Here is a 20,479-nt window from a genome sequence, read left to right as displayed (position 1 = left end):
TCGTCAGAGCTTGGGAGCTACTCAGGCCAGCCACCGTCAGCACTTGGGTGGGAGGCCACCAAGAAAAACAGTGGCTGCTACACGGAGGAAAGCAGTGGCAAACCACCTCTGCGCCTCCCTTGCCGGGAACGCCCTGTGGATGGGTCATCACGGGTCAGTTGTGAGACTCAGTGGCACCTTCTGATTTGGAAAAAATGCCCTTAAAACTGGGAATGCACCTCAGGACACCTCAAGAAGTGCTGGTGAACATCTCGTTCTTCTGTTGTAATATCCAGTCGGAAATACATTCAGGCAGTTTGGGTCTCCCTGGTGGAAATTCTTCTTCCGGTGTCACCTTGTGTCTCCTCCTCTCTACTGGGCATTGTGCTTGCCAGCACGACTTACTCAGCCCAGGTCTGTCTGGTTCAGGACCTGTCCTAGGAATGTTCAGGGGTCGTTTGCATGGGACGCCTCCTTGTTCCGGTCAGTTTCTTCGTTGTTCACTGTCTTATTACCTCTTGCACGGTCTGGTCTGTTTGACTCATTCAGTAATTGGAGTGACGCGCTTTTTAAAACAAGGTTTCCATGTAAACACCCTCCGTTTTTTTCTAGTACAAAGTGAATGTCCTTTTAGATAATGCTTATTCATTCCTTACTTGTCCGTAGCTCATACACTGCAATTTGCTCGCTAAGTCTCTTCCTGTTGACAAATGTAGCCGACCTTAAAAATGGACCATAAAGGTACGACTCAGCGGCTCACTTCCTCAGCTTGTCTTTAAGGAGGTGATGTGAACCTTGGTATGCAAGAACGCTCCGTGAGGCCTCCCATCTAGGTTTCTTTGTCCTCCTTTTGGATGGTTTTTATGAATTAAGCTAAAAATACAATAACTTCCGATGGGAAATAAGCAAAAGATTAGGATGGGAAGTCCGAATGTATTTTGAGATTATGTGGAACTGTAAGCAAAATATTGCCGTTCTCTAAAGAGGAGAAAGGGCGGCCTCATCCAGCTTTAGCGTTAGGCAGCGTGTCACCTTGGTTGTGTCCTCCCAGCTGGCAGGGAGCCGTTTCCGTCCGGCTTGAATCTCGTAGCTCAGCTCGTTGGAGCAGGCCGAGTCTCTTCTCTCCAGTTGGCGATTCTCAGCCCCAGCCAGCAGCCGCACCTGAATGAGCTTGATGTGGCCTCACATTTGCTTTGGATTTGCTGCTTCCTTTCATCTTCATTCACCAAACAGGCTGCGTCTCTTGGAGAGCTCTCTGTTCTTTTTCCTTGGAAGTGTTTTTAAAAACGAGGGGTTTGCCAATAAAAGCACCTTGGCCCTCTACGTCCGGAAGGCTGGTTCAAGTGGCGTTTGGGATGGGGCCGTGGCTCAGTGGTCGATGTTTGGTGGCGCCTGCAAAGGGCTCCATGGGCAGCCCCCGGCCTCTCCGGTCCAGAGGCGAAAGCCCCTCCCTGAGACCCTGGAGAGCTGCTGCTGATCAGGGCTGGCCGTGCTGCCCCGGGGGGACCGGCGGTCTGTCTCGGCCTAAGGAAGCTTCAGGCGTCCGTCCATGTCTCCCCTCGCTCCATCAGTTGGATCTGTAGGACCCAGCCCTAAATCACGACTTTTGAAACTTCCTCTTAATTTCCAAAGCGGCTGTTATTTACTCAAAAGGAAGGTAACCCTGAATGTAAGCCAACCCCCCGTGAACTAAGTTACACACCATGAAAAAATGGCGCTGGACAGAACAGTTAACTTGTATGCAAATGTAAGATGACCCCCCCCCCCCCACACACACACACCTTTCATGGCATTTGTGGGGGGAAATCCAGTCTTGAATTGGAGTAAATACTGTGGTCCAAAGCTGAACGTTCCTGGCATGGACAATTTCACCTCCGAGCTAGGGTTGATGAACTCTAGACTTTAAATCATTGCCATATACCTAGGGACTTTGAATTCTGGGTAATTCATACAAAATACATCACTTGTTTGGTTTTACACGATATTTTCGGTTCTGCATCGTTCATGCCAGGAGGGAACAAGAACACCAACTCTGTCTCCGATCTTACTCCGCTAAGCCTCTGCTTTCTGAGGTTTTTGTAAGCCTATTAATCACAGTCATAGTACAGCTAGAAACTTGTTTTAAAACTGAAGCTGATTTCTGTGCCCCCCCCCCCAATTGTCTACTTTTCCTGCTTCCCGGAGTCTTGGCATACAAACCGTCCTGTCTGTCCCTGTCTGGTATGTTTACTTTTGTTTCCTGAGTAAGCAATGCCTGTCATGGATCTGGGCATCCCTTAGCTCTTGTTTGCTAACTGACCATGCTTTGTGTGTGGCATTGCCTCAGGGTCACTTGTGAGGAATGAAATCTAGGACCCCCCCCCCTATCAACTACTGTTGTCTCTGCAGCTCGAAACCGCCAGTTGAGCTCCTGCCTGTATTTGCAGTTCTGGTAGCAAAGGGCACGTTATGTATCCATTGCTTAAAAGGGTGATGGGTACAGAACTGGCAGTCTTGGCCAGAATCCAGGGTGTTTTCTCCTTAGGGCCCTCTCCTGCGTGGTTCACTTGGTGGCTTGGTCATTTCAGCAGCAAACCTCCTATCTGTTCTCAGCAGGAAAGCCGGCAGTTTGGGGAGACAGGAGAAAAGTGGAAGTCTCGGGTGCAGATGCAGAACGGAATGTTTTCCACCTTGCCGTCTTCTCCAGTCAGCCTTGCGCTCTTTTTCAGTAGATGGAACAAAACACAACAAAGCAAAAGCTGCACTTGAAGAAGCCAACGTGTCATGAAGTGGTATTGCGTACGTGCACGGAGATACGACTTCCCACATAGGGCCTAGTCCCTATATTGTGTATAGCGCTCTCACGCACACACACACACTTGTACAAGTAAAAGTGCTTCTCTTAAAACATTTATAAAGTACCTTTTACCAAAAGATTCTAAGGCAATATACATAAAAACTGTGGTAATAAATTGTCCTTAAAAACCAAATTCATATGCAAAAGCAAAGCCAGAATATCCAATCGATTGTAAAGGAAAGGCACTTTAGAATAAAACTCTGTTACAACCTTTCCTAAACATAGACTCAAGTTTTGATTAAACATTTTTATCCTACTTTCCCCTCTAACTTAAAGTGACTTAAATATATAATTGAAGCCATAAACCCCTCAATTCCCTCCCCTCCCCTAACCAAATGCAATAAAATGCCTGCAATCCAGCCCTCCTCAAAAGCGCTGGTGGGTAAGGGAGCCTTGCTGCATCTCCTCAAGGTTTCCTGTGATGGCATTCCCCTCACCTCCGCAGAGAGAAGGCGTCCTTGAGATATCGAAGGGGAGTCTGTTCCATAAGGCAGGGACCCCTACAGAGAATGGGCCCACACTGATCGCTGCCTTTTGTGAGAGGACAGGAAAAAAGAGCGGTGAGAGGGCAGATTTTGATCAACCACAACATTTGATTTATATACCGCCCTTCAGGGCAGCTTAATGCCCACTCAGAACGGTTTACAAAGTGTGTCATTATTATCCCCACAACAAACACCCTGTGAGGTGGGTGGGGCTGAGAGAGCTCCAGAGAGCTGTGACTAGCCCAAGGTCACCCAGCTGGCTTCAAGTGGAGAAGGGATGTATAAAGAATTGCTATACGTTCACAAAGTCAATATCCCTTCAAAATTAAAATTACTATTTGGGGCCAAGGTAAGGAAGAGCTTCTGAACAAAATAGGGGGGAGATCAATTTGAGTTCTCGGGGCAGAGATTGCACTTCAGGAGGAGACGTGATGTCTCTCCTGTTTGTGCAGAGAAGCGTGGCTATAGCTGCAGCGACGTTTCTGTGCAATACCCCCTTCAACACGGCCGTTGCACACATGCTGCCCCCCTGAAGCGCGCTTGACTGAGAGCTGCCGCCAGACCTGCCTCTCTGCTGTGTATCTCCTCGATCGCTGTGGGAACATTTACAGCCTTGAGAGATTGACTCTCGCTGCTGTTAGGCACACACTTACAGAGCACAACATGTGAAGAGGCCCCATGTCACCACATGGGGTGGTGGCGTGGGGTTCCGTACACGGCTACATTTTCCCTGCTGGAAAGCTGAAAGCACTCTTGTTTTACGATAATTCAAGCACTTCCGTTTTTCATGCCATGTGGATGCAAGAGAGAAGCCTATGGGAGTCTGGGTTTTTTAAAATGAACGGCGGACATCTGCCACCTGTTACACCTGCACAGCCAGAGCAACTTGTCCCAATCTAGCAAGCAAGACTGACACACGGAAAGGGACTTCCAGATGGGGGGGAACTCTGCCCTGAGGTTGGGTGGCCTTGAACTTGGCGTCTGTACAGTGATGTGCCTCCAGAAACGAGGTATGGGGGTAACAAGGATGGGATGGGAGAGGAGAGGAGAGAGAGGAGGAGGGCTTAATGCTGGCCAAATCCCACACTTTGGCTTCTCCTTGTATTGATTTAACCCCCCTCACCCAGGCACATGCAATAAAAAGGGGAGATACAGGTCTTATTTAACTGGCTGATAGTGTGTAAGCTTTGTGTTTCCTAAAAGAACACTGTACTGAATGGTGAGATAAGTATAACTCCTTTCACAGCTATTTGGACTTGATAGACAAGAAGCACATGGAACTGAACAACAAACAGAAAATAAGGTGCGTGACACAGTAAAGGTTTAGTGTAGAATAATTACCCTGGCTCTCAACTGAACTCCCCAGAGATTATACTTTCCCCCCCAGCATGCGTTAACAAGTTGAACTGAGCCATAGTTAACCAAACATGGAGAGATTTGATTCCTTTTTCTCAAAACAGGGTTCTTCAGCACGTAAGGTTCAACTCTAACCTTTTGCTCACCGCTTACACTTGGGTTCCACGCTGCTCCTTTACCTCCCAGAGATTCTGCTTACAGAACTTCTACCTTGAAAGGCATTTCCTTAAAACACCTGGCCCCAAACTCTAACTAAAAGCCAGAACAAAAAACCTCCGCCGAGGCCCTTATCCGAGGCTGCAACTTCCCTGTTGGAAGCAAAAGGTGATCTTTCCCCCTCCTGAAGCTAAGGCTGGCTCGCCCCCTCCCAGCCAGTGGAGTTCCAGGGCTCTGCTGGTGGAGCCCTGGGTGTGTGCGTGTGTGAAAGGGGGGGCGGGGGGGAGAGAGAAACCCTGTTCGAATCCCATCAATCTGCTGTTTGTTGAAGAAGGCAAAGGGACATAAATCCCGTTCTTCAGTCAGCCGCTATGCCAGATTTCAAGCTTTGTTAAAGGGCTGCTCAGATGCAGAATGATGAGAACCCCTCCCCTTTGTGTACAGATATGTGTATTTGTTTATACCTTGCTTTCCTCCTCTGGGGGGGAAACAAAGGAGCTTACAACATTGGTCTCCCCTCCTCCATTTTATTCTCCCAACAGCAACCCTGTGAGGTAGGTAAAGCTGACAGTGACTTGTCCAAGGTGACCCAATGGGATTCCACTCAGGATATGTGTACACAAGCTGGGCCTCCGTCCGTACATTTATTCCCCTTACCTGAAACAGGCTGCATCAATATATTGAAAGGTATAAATGCCCTTTTTTTGGTACCAAGAAACTTGTATTTCCTTAATAACTGAACCATGGGAGGCAGGGGGTGGGGGCGGCAGCAGCTTGTCTTCCAGAGTCACTGCACCCCATGTGGCTCAGAGCAGAACATAAATTTTTAACAATAAATTGAAAAATTCATCATTTCCCCTGTCTTTGAGGCCTGAAGCACGAAATGCTAATCTCGGCCTCAGAGGGGAAATAGTTCTCCTGCATATTTGAGAAAATGTGAAACCCTTTCAAGGAAATCTAATAAACATAATCGTCGCAGCCTGCTGACACGAAGGAAAAAGGACCTCATTCGCTCTTTTGTTTTTGTGCTGCAATTTAGTGGCCCCGGCTGATTTACAAATTGGATCACGACAGTAAATTATCCATGCCTGTACCTGTGAAAGTAAGCACCGGGATCCATATTTGTTTGGAGTTCTGCTTCAATCAGCAAAAATGATAAATTTGATGCTTTGAAATTGGAACTATCAAGGGCCCTCTGCAATGATTGAGCAAAATGTCTCCGCTCATAATTTATAGTGACCCTTTTTCATTCTAGACACTTTGTATGTCTAATATTTATTTCAACGCAAATTAAATTGTCCCCCCTATATTATCACATCTCTGCTTTTATTGATGTTGGCAAAATCAAATTGCACTCTCTGGACCCCCCTGCCCCTGGATTTAAAGCAGTGTCCATTTCAGATGGCAAAAACAACGTCTCTTATTAGAGTTCTGGCTTGTTTTGCCGTCCTGTCTCACCCAGCTTGGGTGCTTTATGTATCTGGGGTGTTCTTGGTTGTCTAAGTGTGTCTGGATTTCAACAGGATGTGGAGTTGTTTTCTGTTTCCATTTTGTTTCATTTTTCATTGAAAAAAATTCTTTTTATTGCATTCCTTTTTGCCTCCTATTTGTTTCATTTCTGACTGTTATGTCTGTGGAATTGGATGAAATTCCTCTTTACCTGAAGTACCCTAAATGGCAAATATTTGATAAATAGGAAAAGGTGCCCAGTTTTCAAGACAATTAAAATGCTTGCAGAGCAGATGGGGGCATCCCGAGATGACGGGTAGCAGGACGGAGTAGGGACAGAGAGGCATTTGGCAACCTGAGAAAGGCAGGCAGCGTGAGAGAGAGCCTGCTGCATTTGGTATTTCAAGGCTGCAGGCAGAGTGACAGGAGGAGATGTTCCCAGAAAGCCGGATGATCTAGCAGAGTGGGTAGAGAGACCATGACATTATCCAGAAAGCGAGTGTGAGAGCATTGTGGAAAACAATGGAATAACCACACTTGGTGGAAATCACTTGATTTATGTGCACACTGGGATGAGTTTCTGTCTCTCTCACCCACTATTGCCATCAAGCCTCCATTTTGACTTTTTGTTCTCCTGCCTCTTTCTACTGAGACCACCTCCTCTCTGCCAATCACATTCAGCCCAAACGTGAGTTTCAGGCCATCCCCAAGAGAGAGACTGAGAACCAACAGAGGGTGGGTGGGATCTGGAAGTGGTCGAGCCACCTTAATCTCGTGCTAACTGGAGACAACAGCTGCTGAAGAGGGACATCAAGCCTCTTCCTCTTCCTGTCTGTGGGATTATCAATGACCTTCCAGTAATTAATCGGGGAAAGCATATCTAATACAGAGAATCTGACTACGCAACACTTAAACCTCGGAAAGCCCAGGGCTTTTTTTCAGCTGGAATGTGGTGGAACGGAGTTCTGGAACCTCTAGAAAATGGTCGCATGGCTGGTGGCCCCGCCCCCTGATCTCCAGACAGAGGGGAGTTTAGACTTTAGACTTTAGAGTCTAAACTCCCCTCTGTCTGGAGATCAGGGGGCGGGGCCACCAGCTATGTGACCATTTTCACCAAGGGTGATTTAAACTTTTAAAAACTCCCCCCTTGTTCCAGCTGACCCAAAGTAACGTCAATGGTCCTGGGAGCATGCATGCACTTTGCGCGCACACATGTGGTCCCAGGGGCACCACCTCCCGCCAAGAGTCCCCCCCCTGCAGGCAACCCACTGAGTTGCACCACCTCTTTTCCCAGAAAAAAGCCCTGAGAAAGCCCACATTTAGCATTCCTCAGTAGGTAGGTAGAATTTTTTATTGTGTATGGCCATTGGCCTTTTCAAGTTAAAACACGTAACAACCAAAAATGTAAAATTCTGGGTTACAGACATTAAAAATGTCTCAATTTGATCTGCTGATGTATGGCCATCTGCCCCGGACTCCTTGGCTAGGTGTCTGGATGCCGTGGCGAAATGGCTGTGCCAGAGCCATCTTGAGTCCCCAGAAGACGGAGGTTCTGTATCTGGGTCGTGGGACAACGGAATCGGGAATCGGGCTCCCAGCCCTCGACGGAGTGCGGCTGCAGCCTCCATCAACAGCGAAGAGCCTGGGGGTTTTCCTGGATGCCCCACTCTCTGTGGAGGCCCAGGGGGCAGCCGTTGCCAGATCTGCATTTTTTTATCTTCAGTAAGGCAGGCAGTTGGCGCCCTGCCTCTCGTCCCAGGAGAGGGGAATCCATGCAACGGTCACCTCTAGACTGGACTACTGCAATTCGCTGTACACTGGGCTGCCTGTGGGCTTGACCCAGAAGTTACAACTGGTCCAGAATGCAGCGGCACGCGTCCTTAGAGGGATGCCATTTAGGGCACAGATCCACCCTGTGTTCTGCCAGCTGCACTGGCTCCCAGTTGAGTTCCGGATCCCGTTCAAGGTACTGGTTCTAGTATTTAAAGCCCTTCATAGACCTGCATACCTACGGGGCCGCCTCTCCCATCATGTCCCCTGTGGGGCCTTGTGCTCCGTGGATACGCAGCTTCTGGTGGTCCCCGGCCCAAGGGACATTCCGCTGGTCTTGACTAGGGCCAGGGCCTTTTGTGCCCAGCCGGGTGGAACTCTCCCCTAATGGAGATCCGGGCCCTGCAGGACCTCCTACAGTTCCGCAGGGCCTGCAAGAGGGAGCTGTTCCACAGGGCCTTTGGCTAGGGGCCAGCACTTTGTCCCCCTTCTGGCCACCCTGCTCTCCTTTTGTGGTCACCCTGGAGTTGCATCATGGCAGTGCCTGTGGCTTTTGGTGACTGCAGCAGCCTGATTTGCTTGGTGGCGCCTGAACTTTTTCATACTATTTTGACCAATGTGGTTATAATGTTTTTATTGTATTTTTAACTGTATGTCCTGTTGGAAGCTGCCCTGAGCCCTCTTGCAGAAAGGGCGGGGTATAAGCTGAAGAAAATAAATAAAATTCACAATCGAATCCAAAGTTTACCATCCAGTTCTATTAAGCGCTTACTTAGAAACCACACTTGCTGTAATTTTCCTGGTGGCCAGGGCAAAAGGTGGCACCTTATAGGAGTTTTTTAGTCCGGAGTAATCCAAATCGAATTGTTTGAATTGCCTACTGAAAATCCAGGTGGCCCAGCGCCCTCCAATGCACCTTCTTCTTCCTGCTCAGAGACCACCCTCTCTCCCTCTCTCCTTATCTGGAAATACTCCTCGGACATCTTTCCCAAACCACCACCTTCTTCACTTTGGTCCAGTCCCACAGCTCTTCCCTTCCCTCGTCCCCTTTCTCCAAACTCGGAGAGAAGATGATCTTCAGTTTTCAACGCGAGCCTCTGAATGACCCTTTTAAATCTTGAGCCTAGTGCCCAAGTGATGTCAGCCCGGCAGTGACTTCAGCTCATGATAGTAACTTTATTTGCAAAAAGAACAACGTGGCTCCTGAGGGAGCCAGATATATACACCTCCAACCCCACCCCATTTCAGTAACTCCCCAATAAGAACACGGGCTCTAGGATCCTTCATTTGCATGCACTAAACAAAAGGTAACATGTTTACATGACCAAAATTGGCTCATATCCAGGGGAAACGATTGGTTGCTGTTAACTCTAATTCCAAATAGGATTGGCTACCTGAGGAGCCCTGTTTTCCTTGAAGCTAGCCCAATACATAACAGACCCTATAAGTGGACCCAGACCCAAATTATTGTGTGTCTTTGCTTCTCTACCCACTTTAGAACTACAGCTAGCCTTGGTCCCCAGATGCTTTCCGCCTGGAGTTATTTTTTGGATTACTGGCGGTCTGAATGTTCAAACTCCTGCATTGGGATTTGAATTTTTGTCTAGGAGCTGCACAGTTAAGTAGCTAGAAGCCCTGCTTCATCCTTATTCCACCCTTTTGGCCTTTTGCCTTCTTTTTCTTGAGTGCTACACATTGCACAGCGTGTGGTGGCATTTGGAATATTTGTATTTTGTCTAGGGATGCTGTGAATTTTGCAAATAGCGTTTTTAGTGCCCATACCATGTTTGATCACTGCGATCAGCCGTGAGCCAAATGGCCAGTCCCCTGCCTTTGTGTCTGTGCTGTAGCTGCGGAGGTGGCGTTTCATTTCTATGCCTTGCAGGAGCTTTTGCATCCACACATTAGGCAGGGTGATTCTATCCAGGGCCATGGAAGGCTAGGATGAGTAATTAAATGACACATAAAGATGTGCAAAAAAGCATGCGTGAAATAACATCGATACCAGAATCTTAAATGAACGTAAATGGAAAGATTTTCTACAGAGAGAGAGAGAGAGAGAGAGAGAGAGAGAGAGAGAGAGAGAGAGAGAGAGAGAGAGAGTTTACAATTGTAGGGTTAATTCTTTGCTCACTGTCCAAGTATGCAATTGCCAAGTGATGTTCAGCAGCAACAGGGCTGGGGGGAAGGAAAAAGGTAGGGCACCCATTGGGCTGAGAATGTGCACACATTTTGTATTTTCTTTATTTATACTCCACCTTTCAGCGGAGACCAAAAGCAGCAGACACGGTTCTCCTCCCTCCATTTTATCCTCCCAGCAACCCTGTGAAGCAGGTTAGGCTAAGAGAGTGTGTGACTGTCTCACGCTCACCCAGAAAGTTTCCATGACAGAGTGGGGATTCAAGCCTGGATGCCCCAGAGCCTAGCCAGACACTCTGACCACTTGGTGCCGATTGCACTGCACTGCACTGCACTGCACTGCACTGCACTGCACTGCTTGAATACATGACAAGTGACAAAGTGGTCTGAATAGTTATGAACCGCTGAACTGTCTGAAGCTGAACAATTGGCTCCGTGTTCATGACTGGTGAAGAGATTCTGAGATGAAGTGGTGGATGTTCGCGCAAACCTCATCTTCACATGGCCGCTCTGCTGCTGCTGTCGTTGACTTGATGCTCAATACTCTTGTTATTGCTTGGATTTTCTCATTATCCCTCTCAATAAACCTTATTTGGAATTTCACTATATCTGGATTCTTTCCAAGCTTATAGGGGAGTTTCCCCCTTTATCAGCCGATCACTTTGGGGGCATTTGCATGGGACTGCCCCGATTGTGGATGCTTCCTTAGCCAGGTGGAAGGGAAGAGAAAGGAGGACAGATCTGAATAAAAGGGTGGTAAAAGGGTGGTTATGTAGATATTTATACCCTGCTTTTCTCCCACAGTGGGGATCCAAGCAGCTTACAACAACATTCTCCCCTTCCCTTTTTTATTTAAACCACCACCCTGTAAAGTAGGCCTGGCTGAGAGAAAGAGAGAGTTGGATGCAGCCAGCTTTTTCGCTCAATCTCATCAAATCCCCCTCCTTCCTACAAATACTGCTCTATATGGCTTTTCTCCGTGCAGGTCCCATGACCTGCAGCATAGCATTTTTGATGCCCTCCCAATTCAGCCATGGAAAAGCTGGTTGGATCCAACCCAGTAACTGGCCCAAGATCACTTAACAAGCTTCACGGCAGAGAGGGAACTCAAACCCGAGTTTCCCAGGTCCTAGTTCAACACTGTAACCCAGGGTTCAGCACACCTTTTCTCTTTAAAGAGCCAGACCAGAATTCAGAGCAAAAGGTCAAGAAAGGGCTAGTGTAAGAATGCCCGTATGGGTACCCCTTACCCTTTGTCAAAGAGCCTTGCCTGCTTCCTCACAATTCTTGCTTGCTTCCACCTTCCAAAGATCCTTGCCTGTCCCTCTCCCTCGTTCCAAAGAGACGGCCTGGTTTCTTCCTCTCCCCCCCGCCCCTTCCCAAAGATCCTTCCGAGTTCCTTCCGACCCCTACCTTGCGGCTCCCAGGTGGTGCTTGGGGAACTCGCTGCCACCACGCTGCCTTGTTCATGGAGAGGAGGCGGCCAGTGGCTGGGACGGGTTCTGCTTCTCCGGGGAGGGGGGGGGGAACCACTTTGACCCAGCCCTTTTGAAATAGTGTGCATATGCAGCTGTCACATAAATGGTTGGGGGGAGGGAATTTAACCCACATTTTTTTTGTGGGTTAAGATTTTTCTGTAACCGCCCTGGGGAGAGTTCTCGAAGGTTGCAGAAGCATCTAATTTCTAGCCTTGTGGCCCCAATCCACAGGTTTACGTGTCTGCAGGTTGAGGTCATTTGGATATCAATATATACTAGAAACATACGAGCCCTCTGCACCATCGTTTTAGTGCACAGGCACTAGCAATTCTTCACCTCATTTCTTTTTTGGAAAACATCTCCCTTTGGTCCCATGGAATTGCCTGCCATTCCCTTCACACCCCTGGCAGCATCCCTTGTACCCCTCTAATGTGCTCTGTCTTAAAGATGTCACAGGTTGCTGAACCCTGGTCTCACCTATACACCAGGTGGGTTTTTTTGAAAGCGGCTGACTCCACTGATTTTTTTGTTTGCTTGTGTCATATCCTGACCCAGTGCAGTATTTTAAAGTATGACTTCACCTTTTTAAAGTTGCATTGTTTTGTCTGTGTTTAGAAACTCCCACATCATCCTGGGCTAAGGCAGGTCACTGTGATTTGGCACCTTTACTCAATATTTCCAAGAACCTTTGCACAATCGGACCGATTGTAATGCTGATTGACTTTTTTTGGAGCTGAGAGGAGAGTTTATGACATATTTTGCTTTTACATAGGGTTCTCAATGGCCTCCCATGCATGGGACTCATCGAGTCTGCACTCCCTTTGGTTCAGCTCTCTTGCAGCATTAGATATTCTGGGCCCGTTCACTCGGCTTTTCCTTTTTACAAAAAAAACCATGGAAAAATAATTGTTGTTTTAGTCTATCAATCAAAACTGCAGGTCAATGCCCCATTTAAAAGTCAGGGGTGCCTATCTTGGAGGAACCAGCCTTGTTCTGCTATTTTAATGGTTCCTTTGCTTTCTCAACACTGCCCTCTGGTGGTATGTTTTTACATGTAGGACCGGCGCAAAGCCAAACTTCTCCTTTAATTGTTGTTTTAGTGAAATTATAGATGATCCAGGCTAGTCCAGTAATGTTAGATCTTGGAAGCTAAGAAGCGTCAGCCCTGGTCAGAATTTGGATAGGAGACTACCAAGACGGTCCAGGATCACTACACAGAGGCAGGCAACGGCAAACTACCTCTGTGCGTTTCTAGCATTGAAAACCCTATGGGGTTGCCATAAGTTGGCTGCAACTTGATGGAATTTTACACATGCACACATAGTTCCGGAGAAATCTTCTTCTTCTTTATGTGTTCATCAAAGAATAAAAGTTGGGACCCTAAGGCATCTTAACTTCAGACCAGTCCTGAAGCATTTCCCCGTGATAATGTGTGCCACACTAGATGTGGGAGGAGGTCAGAATCAGGTTGTCGCGGAATCTCAGCAATGGAGGTTTAACAGAAAGCCCATTAAGGGTGGGCAGGTTGGAGGTGTTGAGCTTGTTCTGTCCCTCTGCTTCCTCTCGCTGTGAAAATGCACCCCCATGTTGTGGTTTTGTCTTGGTGGAGAGCAAAAGTCACCAATGTGGTGGAGCGGCTAGTGTTGGACTTGGATCTGGGATGTTCAGGTCGACGCCTTCCCTCGGCCATCTCCTACCTCAGAGTGTTGGTGTGAGGATACAGTGGGGAAGGGAGAATCGCACATATTGTTCTGACCTCCTTGGAGGAGGGCTGGGATATCAAAAAAGGGCTAAATGAATAAAATACTCTCCCACCAGCAGAAAAACAGCTTCAGGGAGAAGGAGGCCAATGGAAGGAAGAGTTCAGCGTCCTCCTGTTTGCTGGTGGTGGTGGTGTGCATTTGACCTCCTTTTCCTGTAATAGGGATTTGGCACGTTGGCTGCTGGCTTGTCTTGCTTGACCTCGAGATACGTGACTGACATTCATACATGTATCATGCGCCACCCTGAAACACCTGCACATTTCCCTTGTCTTTCCCACAACACTGACAGTGCCGTCCTAAGCAGAGTTACCCTCTTCAAAGCCTGTTTCCTCCAATGGGCTTAAAGGGATTGAACTCTGCTCTGGGCTGCACTGTTAGAAAGTCACATAATGGGAGGAAACACTTTGGCCTGATACCAAACACAGGAATCTTTGAATGGTCCAAATGTTTGTTTGGAATGGCACATACTTTTTTGTCCTGACACTTGAGCACATTTTGTGTCTAGTTCCACACATAAGGGGAAAAATGCCCCGAGGAAGACTTCAACAGTCTGTTCCTAAGCCCGCTGGCTGGAGTTCGTCTGAAAGGAGTTTTTACTAAAGCTTCAGTGAATTTCACAAGACTTTGATTTGGTGTTCAGTAGTTTGTTCTTTTGGTATCAGCGCCACGTGCAACCCAATGCCACACCTGTTTATTTGGAAGAAAGCCCCGCTAAATAATAACATTAATAATAACATTCGATTTATATACCGCCCTTCAGGACGACTTAACACCCACTCAGAGCAGTTTACAAAGTATGTCATTATTATCCCCACAATAATAATCACCCTGTGAGGTGGGTGGGGCTGAGAGAACTCTGAGAGAGCCGTGACTGACCCAAGGTCACCCAGCTGGCTTCAAGGGGAGGAGTGGGGAATCAAACCCGGCTCTCCAGGTCAGAGTCCCGGCACTCTTAATCGCTACACCAAACTGGCCCTTTTAAAGTCATTTAAGAATGCCACGAGGGATCAATCCTGGTCAGGCCTGCAGTGCGCTCTTGTTTCCCCCTCGTGCCTTTTCAAGCGCCAACAGCCACACCCCTCCCCCTGCAGCTGTTCTGGCACTTGGAAAGGCAGTGGCAGAGCAAGAGTGCCATACTGTCTCACAAGTTTTTTAAATGACTTTAAAATGACAGCAGCCAAGAGGATACTGGCATGTCTAGTTTGGCCCAACTTACTTGGAGTTGGTCACGACCACTTTAGGCATGCCCGGAGGCTTCTGTAGACCCGCAGAGATTTCTTCTGCATCGAACAGTAGATCCCCTCCCCCACAAAGCCGTTATCCTAAATTGCTTCAGAAAGCCCCTTCAGCTTCAAGACAGGTTTGCTACATGCCAGGAGAGGCTGCCATTGAAGATATGATCAATTTAAATTCCCTTGGCACATGAGACAAGGTGTGCTGCTGTTGAGAGACTGAAATGAACAATAAACAACAACAACAGATCAGGAGAAAGGATGTAAGTAAAAATCAAATCTCTTCAAAACCAATACAGTCTCAGCACATTAACTGTCCTTTAGTAATCTGTGAAGAGACCAATCTCATTGTGATGTATTGTCTTCTTCGTCATGAGTACCTTTAACAAAAGTCTATAGATGCAACCTTCCTTGATGAGAACTATGCAAATGAAATCACCTCGGGAAGGTTTCCTGAAGAGGCAGCATAGAAATGCTCCAAGTAAACAAATAACCACCCCATACTGCAAGCGGCTCACGCGCGGGAGAAGCCCGGGCCTCTGTGCCTCTGCTTGCAAGCCTCCCGGGGTGTCCCGTTGGCCGCCCTGGGAAACAGGCACCTGGGCTAGACGGCCTTTGGTTCTGACGGAGCAGGACTCTCGCATTTGAGCGAGGCCAGGCAAGAACAGAGCCAGGCCAGCAGGGACCACCACGACTGCCCGCGCGGGCCTTGCATGGCCAGGAGCTCGGCGGCAATTCAAGGACAGAGGCTGCGAATGCCTGGTGCGCAGTACCGCAAAGCCGGCCGCAAGGCCCTCAGGACCACGGACAGCTCCCGGGCCCGGAGAAGCCCGCAGCTCCGCCCGCTGAATCCTCCCTCCCTCCCTCCCACCGGCTGCTCTGGTCTGCGGCCCGGCGCCGGGCTACGCGGCGCCCTCCGAGTGGAACTCTTCGAAAAGCAGGCTGGGAACATGCTGCCAAGCCAGTTTCTCAACCGAAGATCTCAGTTTAATCTAGGGGATGTTTGCAGATCATGCGGCTGGCGGACTCAGCGGCAGGGAAGCCTCTAGGGCTGCCGATTCTGGATCCAGGCCCGGAGAGATGCGGGGGGGGGGGGTCACGACGACCGGTGCTTTGACTTGCCAGCTGGAAAGAGGCGCTGTCACACGGTTGCTGAGAGTGGGCTGATGCCCCTCGGAGGCACAGGATCTGCGTCTTTGGGGTCGGATGCCCTACGGGAGCGCCTTTCGCTGTGCTGAGGCGGGGGCAAAGTGCCATCAAGTCACAGCCAACCCCTGGTGTCCCCAGCAGGGTTTTCAGCGCAAGAGGCATCCGGGGGAGGTTTTCCATTGCCTGCTTCTGCATATCGACCCCGGACTTCTTTGGTGCTTTCCCGTCCAAGTACTGATCAGGACGCAGGGGCCAGCAAGATCTGAGGAGGTGGGGCCATTCGGGTCACTGTGCCACACTTATATATTTGTAAATAATGCCGACATTTCCGTACTTGGATGGGAGACCGCCAAGGAAGTGCAGCACCGCTAGGCAAAGGCAGGCCATGGCAAAGCATCTCTGCTCCTCTCTGGCCTCGGAAACGTGGGGCGGGGGCTGCCCTTTAGGCGCACTGCGGCCTGGCCCCTGCTGAGCTCCGCCCAGGCTCAAAGCTCCAACCCTCCGTATTAATTTCAGATCAGCAACTTTGCAGCCGAGCCTCTCTTGAAGACCCTTGGGCTTGCTTGGAAATAAATGCGCACGTTTTTAAGGTGCCACAAGCCTCTTCATTGCTTTGGAAACCCCTCTGGAGTTTCGGGTGTTTCTTGGGTCTGGGGCGGTGCTCGGGCCTTTGCTGTCCTTCTCACAGTAAAGAGTGTGTTAGGGTTTCCCATTCGTCGGGTTTAAGCTTCCCTGGGACTCCCACACTGTTTCAGAATCCTGCCTGCTGCGCCCATTTGTGGAATCAGAGGGTTGGAAGGGATCTCCAGGGTCATCTAGTCCAACCCCCTCACTTGCCCTTGGCCCCGGCGAACAGGCGGCTCTGCTGCCAGCGCAGCTCGGGGCCGGCGCAGCAAGCGGCGCTGGGAGCCTCGCCCCCGGGGCTGAAGCCTCCCGCTGGGGCTTACCCGGCCAAGCAGCAAAGGCCCCGGCGCCAAGCGCGCCCGCCTCACGCTCGCTAGCGGGGAGAGGCGCCCCCCTCCGGTCCGGCGGCGGCGACGTGGGCGGCAGGCTCTTGCCCACCGACTCCCAGCCCCGCAGCAGCCGAAGGCGGGCGAGCTCAGCCGGCGGCCTCGCCTGCCTCCTCGGGCCGCGGCCACAGCAGAGCCGCCCGCCCCGCCGGCCAGCCGGGCGCGCCTCCGAAGGGTCCGCGGCGGGGCGGGGTTTGCTCGCGATGCGCGCCCCCTTCGGGCTCCGGGGGCTCAGGACTGCGGGGCGCCTGGGCGCGGCGCCTCTCCGCCGACGGGGCGCGCTTCGGCCCGCCATTCCCGCGAGGCGCTCCAGGCGGCCCGCGCAGCCTCGCCTTCGCCCCTCCCATCTGCACAACAGCCCTGCGGGGCAGGCCGCGGCCAGCGGGGGCGCCGCCTCCAGCCTCTCCCAGCGGGTCGAATGGCCAGGCCGCCCTCGCTGCGTCCGACGCGGCTTCAGTGCGCGCAGGGCCGGCCCGCGGGGCTCGGGAGGGCAGCCTGGCGCGGGCTTTCCAGGGAGCCTTTTGCAGGCACGTTGCAGTCCGCCCTGAGCTCCTTCGGGCAGAGCGGATTGGAAAGAGAATGAGAATAGCAAAGAGTCCAGCAGCTCCTTGTATTGCAGCATAAGCTTTCGAGAACCACAGCTCTCCTCGGCAGATGCATCGGGAAAGCTCCTGCTGCAATAAAGTTGGTTCGTCTTAAAGGTGCTACTGGACTCCTTGCTATTTTGCAGCTACAGACTAACACGGCTAACGGATGATGGTGATGAGGCTGGCGCCCGCTCTGCCCCTCCGCGCCCAGACAGGCGGACGCGAGGCCGGAGCCCCCCCCCCCCCTCCTCGCCCTGCTGGGTTTTGTTTTTTAGCGCAGCGGAGACGTTCTTTACAAGCCCCGCCCCCCCCCGAAATGGACCGCTCCGCTCGACGCTCGAAATCAACAGGGAGGCGCTAAGACCCGGCGGCGCGCGATCGGGCAGACCGGGACAGCCCTCCGCCGCGCACGCGCTCTCTCATTGGCGGAGAGCCGGAAGAGGGCGGAGGGGCGCACCCCCGGCCTCCGGCTCCGAGCATGCGCCCTTCGCCCCGCGCCGTGTCGGGGGGCAGGGCCATAGAGGCGGCGAGCCCGGAGCGCCCCGCCCCCGCGCACATCCGGTTCCGCTGCGGCCGACGGGGCCGATGGGGGAGCCGGCCGGGGCCGGGCGGGTTCCGGCGGGCGCCGCCCCTGGGCAGCTGCGCCGCGGCTGAGAGGAGGAGGATGCTGCGGGCCGTGGCCGCCCGGCGCCGGGCCTGGGGCGGCCTCTCCCCGCTGCCCCTGCTGCTGCTGCGGCGCCGGGACCGGGGCCGGGGCGCGGGCCTGGCGGGGGCGCCGCTCGGGCGGGCGGGCGGCCGCGGTGAGTGGGCGCGGGCGGCGCGGGCCTCTCCCCTCCGCATTCCCGGAGGCGCTGCGGGCCGGACCCGGTCGGGCCCCGCGGCCATGCGCCGGCGGTCCCTGGCGGCCGCTTCCAGGCCTGCTGAGCGGGAGGCGCTGCGGCTCGTGCGGGGCCTGCCGGGGAGGACGGAGGCGGCGGCGCGGCTCTTCCTAGCCAGGGCGCTTCGCTCGGGTGGATTCTCTTGCCCCGCTGGTGGTTCCAGCTGCTGAGACTCGACCGCGCCTCTCCCGGCCCAGGAGCAGCCCGGATTTGTTTCCTTTGTTGTAACATCAACAACAATGACATTCAATTTATATACCTCCCTTCAGGACAACTTAACACCCATTCAGAGCAGTTTACAAAGTGTGTCATTATTATCCCCACAACAACAAACACCCTGTGAGGTGGGTGGGGCTGAGAGAGCTCTGAGAGAGCTGTGACTAGCCCAAGGTCCCCCAGCTGGCTTCAAGCGGAGGAGTGGGGAATCCAACCCGGCTCGCCAGATTAGAGTCCTGCCACTCTTAGCTACTACAGTTAGTCAGTTTGGTGTAGTGGTTAAGAGAGCTGGACTCTAATTGGGAGAGCCGGGTTTGATTCCCCACTCCTCCGCTGGGAGCCAGCTGGGTGAACTTCGGTCAGTCACAGCTCTCTCCGAGCTCTCTCAGCCCACCTCACAGGGTGTTTGTCCTGAGGATAATAATAACACACTTTGTAAACCACTCTGAGTGGGTGTTAAGTCATCCTGAAGGGTGGTATGTAAATTGAATATTATTATTATTATTACATCAAACTGGTGTAATAGGATACCTTCCATAGAAAACCATTTCAGTGCATCAGTACCTTCTCCCGCAGGACCTTCCTTTTTGTGCCAAAGCCTAAATAGTTACAGGATTTCGGTTTGGTATGCTTAGTGTTTGGAAGCCGAATCCCTTTTATTAGGGCAAGAATGGCTGAGTGCTAGCAGAGAGAGTAGAGTTAGCATGCCAAAACCATACGTTCCACTTTCGCATCTTCCTCAGCCCAGTTATCCAAAGGTAATTAGTGGCTTACCCGTGACCTCATAGTGCCAGACCTGCTTAATTTCTGTAGTAGGAGTGGAAGACTGACTGCATTCTGATGCTTTAAATCCATGTTTGTTCCACTCTATTTTGTAGTGCTGTCTGTGCCTTAACTGATTCATGGTCTTGTAGTATATTCTGGTATTCCCAGCTTGGACATTTCATGCTGAGTCAGTCCACTGGTCCATGTAGCAGCAATTCTGTGTAATTTGACTAATAGATCTCCAAAAGGGAAACTAAAGTCTTAAGCAAAGCTGCTTCTGGGAATCCTCTTTACAGGAGGTGCTGGTAATTGTACCTGGACTTTCTTTGCTTTAGAGCTGAGCTCTGCCCCTCAGTATGCCAGCCTAGCCCCCTCCATTGCCCCATAACTGCACATCTGATAGCCTCTCAGATAGGCAAATGACTGTCTCCAGTCATATCCATGCAAAGTTTTTGGTGTATTTGCCAATGTTAAAACAGTTTTAATACCCAGCTCCAGCACTTAATTTGGGGCCTGTTCAGACACCCATTTTATGACCGTACAGTGTTGGATTTAGGTGTGGGTGGAGAGCTGTGCAGTAGAATCCTATTTGAAAACTTGAGTCCACCTTCAGTTTTGTGTGTGTGTGTGTGTGTGTGTGTGGTGCTTTTGAATGTTCAGCTACTCTGTATAAAATCTGAGGGGTTAAAATAGTGTGAAAGAACCGTCCCATAGATGTTCAGGCCTAGCTCTGTGCTATCACACAGGGTTTCCTTTAACTTTAGTAAGATGGACACCTAGGAAGGAGGGAGATGGGAGAGGAGAAAAGATTATTTGAATGTAATTATCTCATCACGTGCATGTTTAAAGCAGCCAATTCTTTAAGCTTGAACTCCAACAACAAAACAAACCCCCCTGACCTTGTTAACCCTCTGGCAGGAATCTGCACCTTGATAAATCTTGCTCTGCTGTTCCCACAGGATCAGTGCCCTTTTAATTTAGATGCACCCATTTTCCCTCCTGTACAACTTTTTAGTTGCATTCTTGTCTACCCCAACACTGCTTGTGGTTCCTTCTGCCTTGCATAATTCCTTGCTTCCAGGCTTCTCAAGAATAAGAGCTCTGATATGCTCACTGAATTTCCATTCTTGCTATCACTCAGTCATTTCTTCTAGGTCCTTCATGAGATTCTGTGTTTTCACCTTTTTGTGGGACTCCTTTATTTTTTCCTTGAAAGACAAAATAAGGAATA

At 50.7% G+C, this 20,479-nt stretch overlaps 1 protein-coding gene across 1 annotated transcript in view; it reads left to right on the top strand.

The window, feature by feature from the left end:
- The first annotated feature begins 17,962 nt into the window (after positions 1-17,962).
- Positions 17,963-20,479, top strand: part of SLC30A9 (solute carrier family 30 member 9) — a 35,528-nt gene continuing 33,011 nt past the window's right edge. The window contains exon 1 of the mRNA XM_054990003.1: positions 17,963-18,189. Within this exon, the coding sequence (XP_054845978.1) occupies positions 18,054-18,189 (136 nt within the window). The 5' untranslated portion in view covers positions 17,963-18,053. The remainder of the gene's footprint in view (positions 18,190-20,479) is intronic.

This window comes from Eublepharis macularius, chromosome 10, assembly GCF_028583425.1.
Source record: "Eublepharis macularius isolate TG4126 chromosome 10, MPM_Emac_v1.0, whole genome shotgun sequence".
Lineage (NCBI taxonomy): Eukaryota > Metazoa > Chordata > Lepidosauria > Squamata > Eublepharidae > Eublepharis > Eublepharis macularius.
The sequence above is the reverse complement of the archived record's forward strand: the minus strand, read 5'-3'. Positions and strand labels throughout refer to the sequence as shown.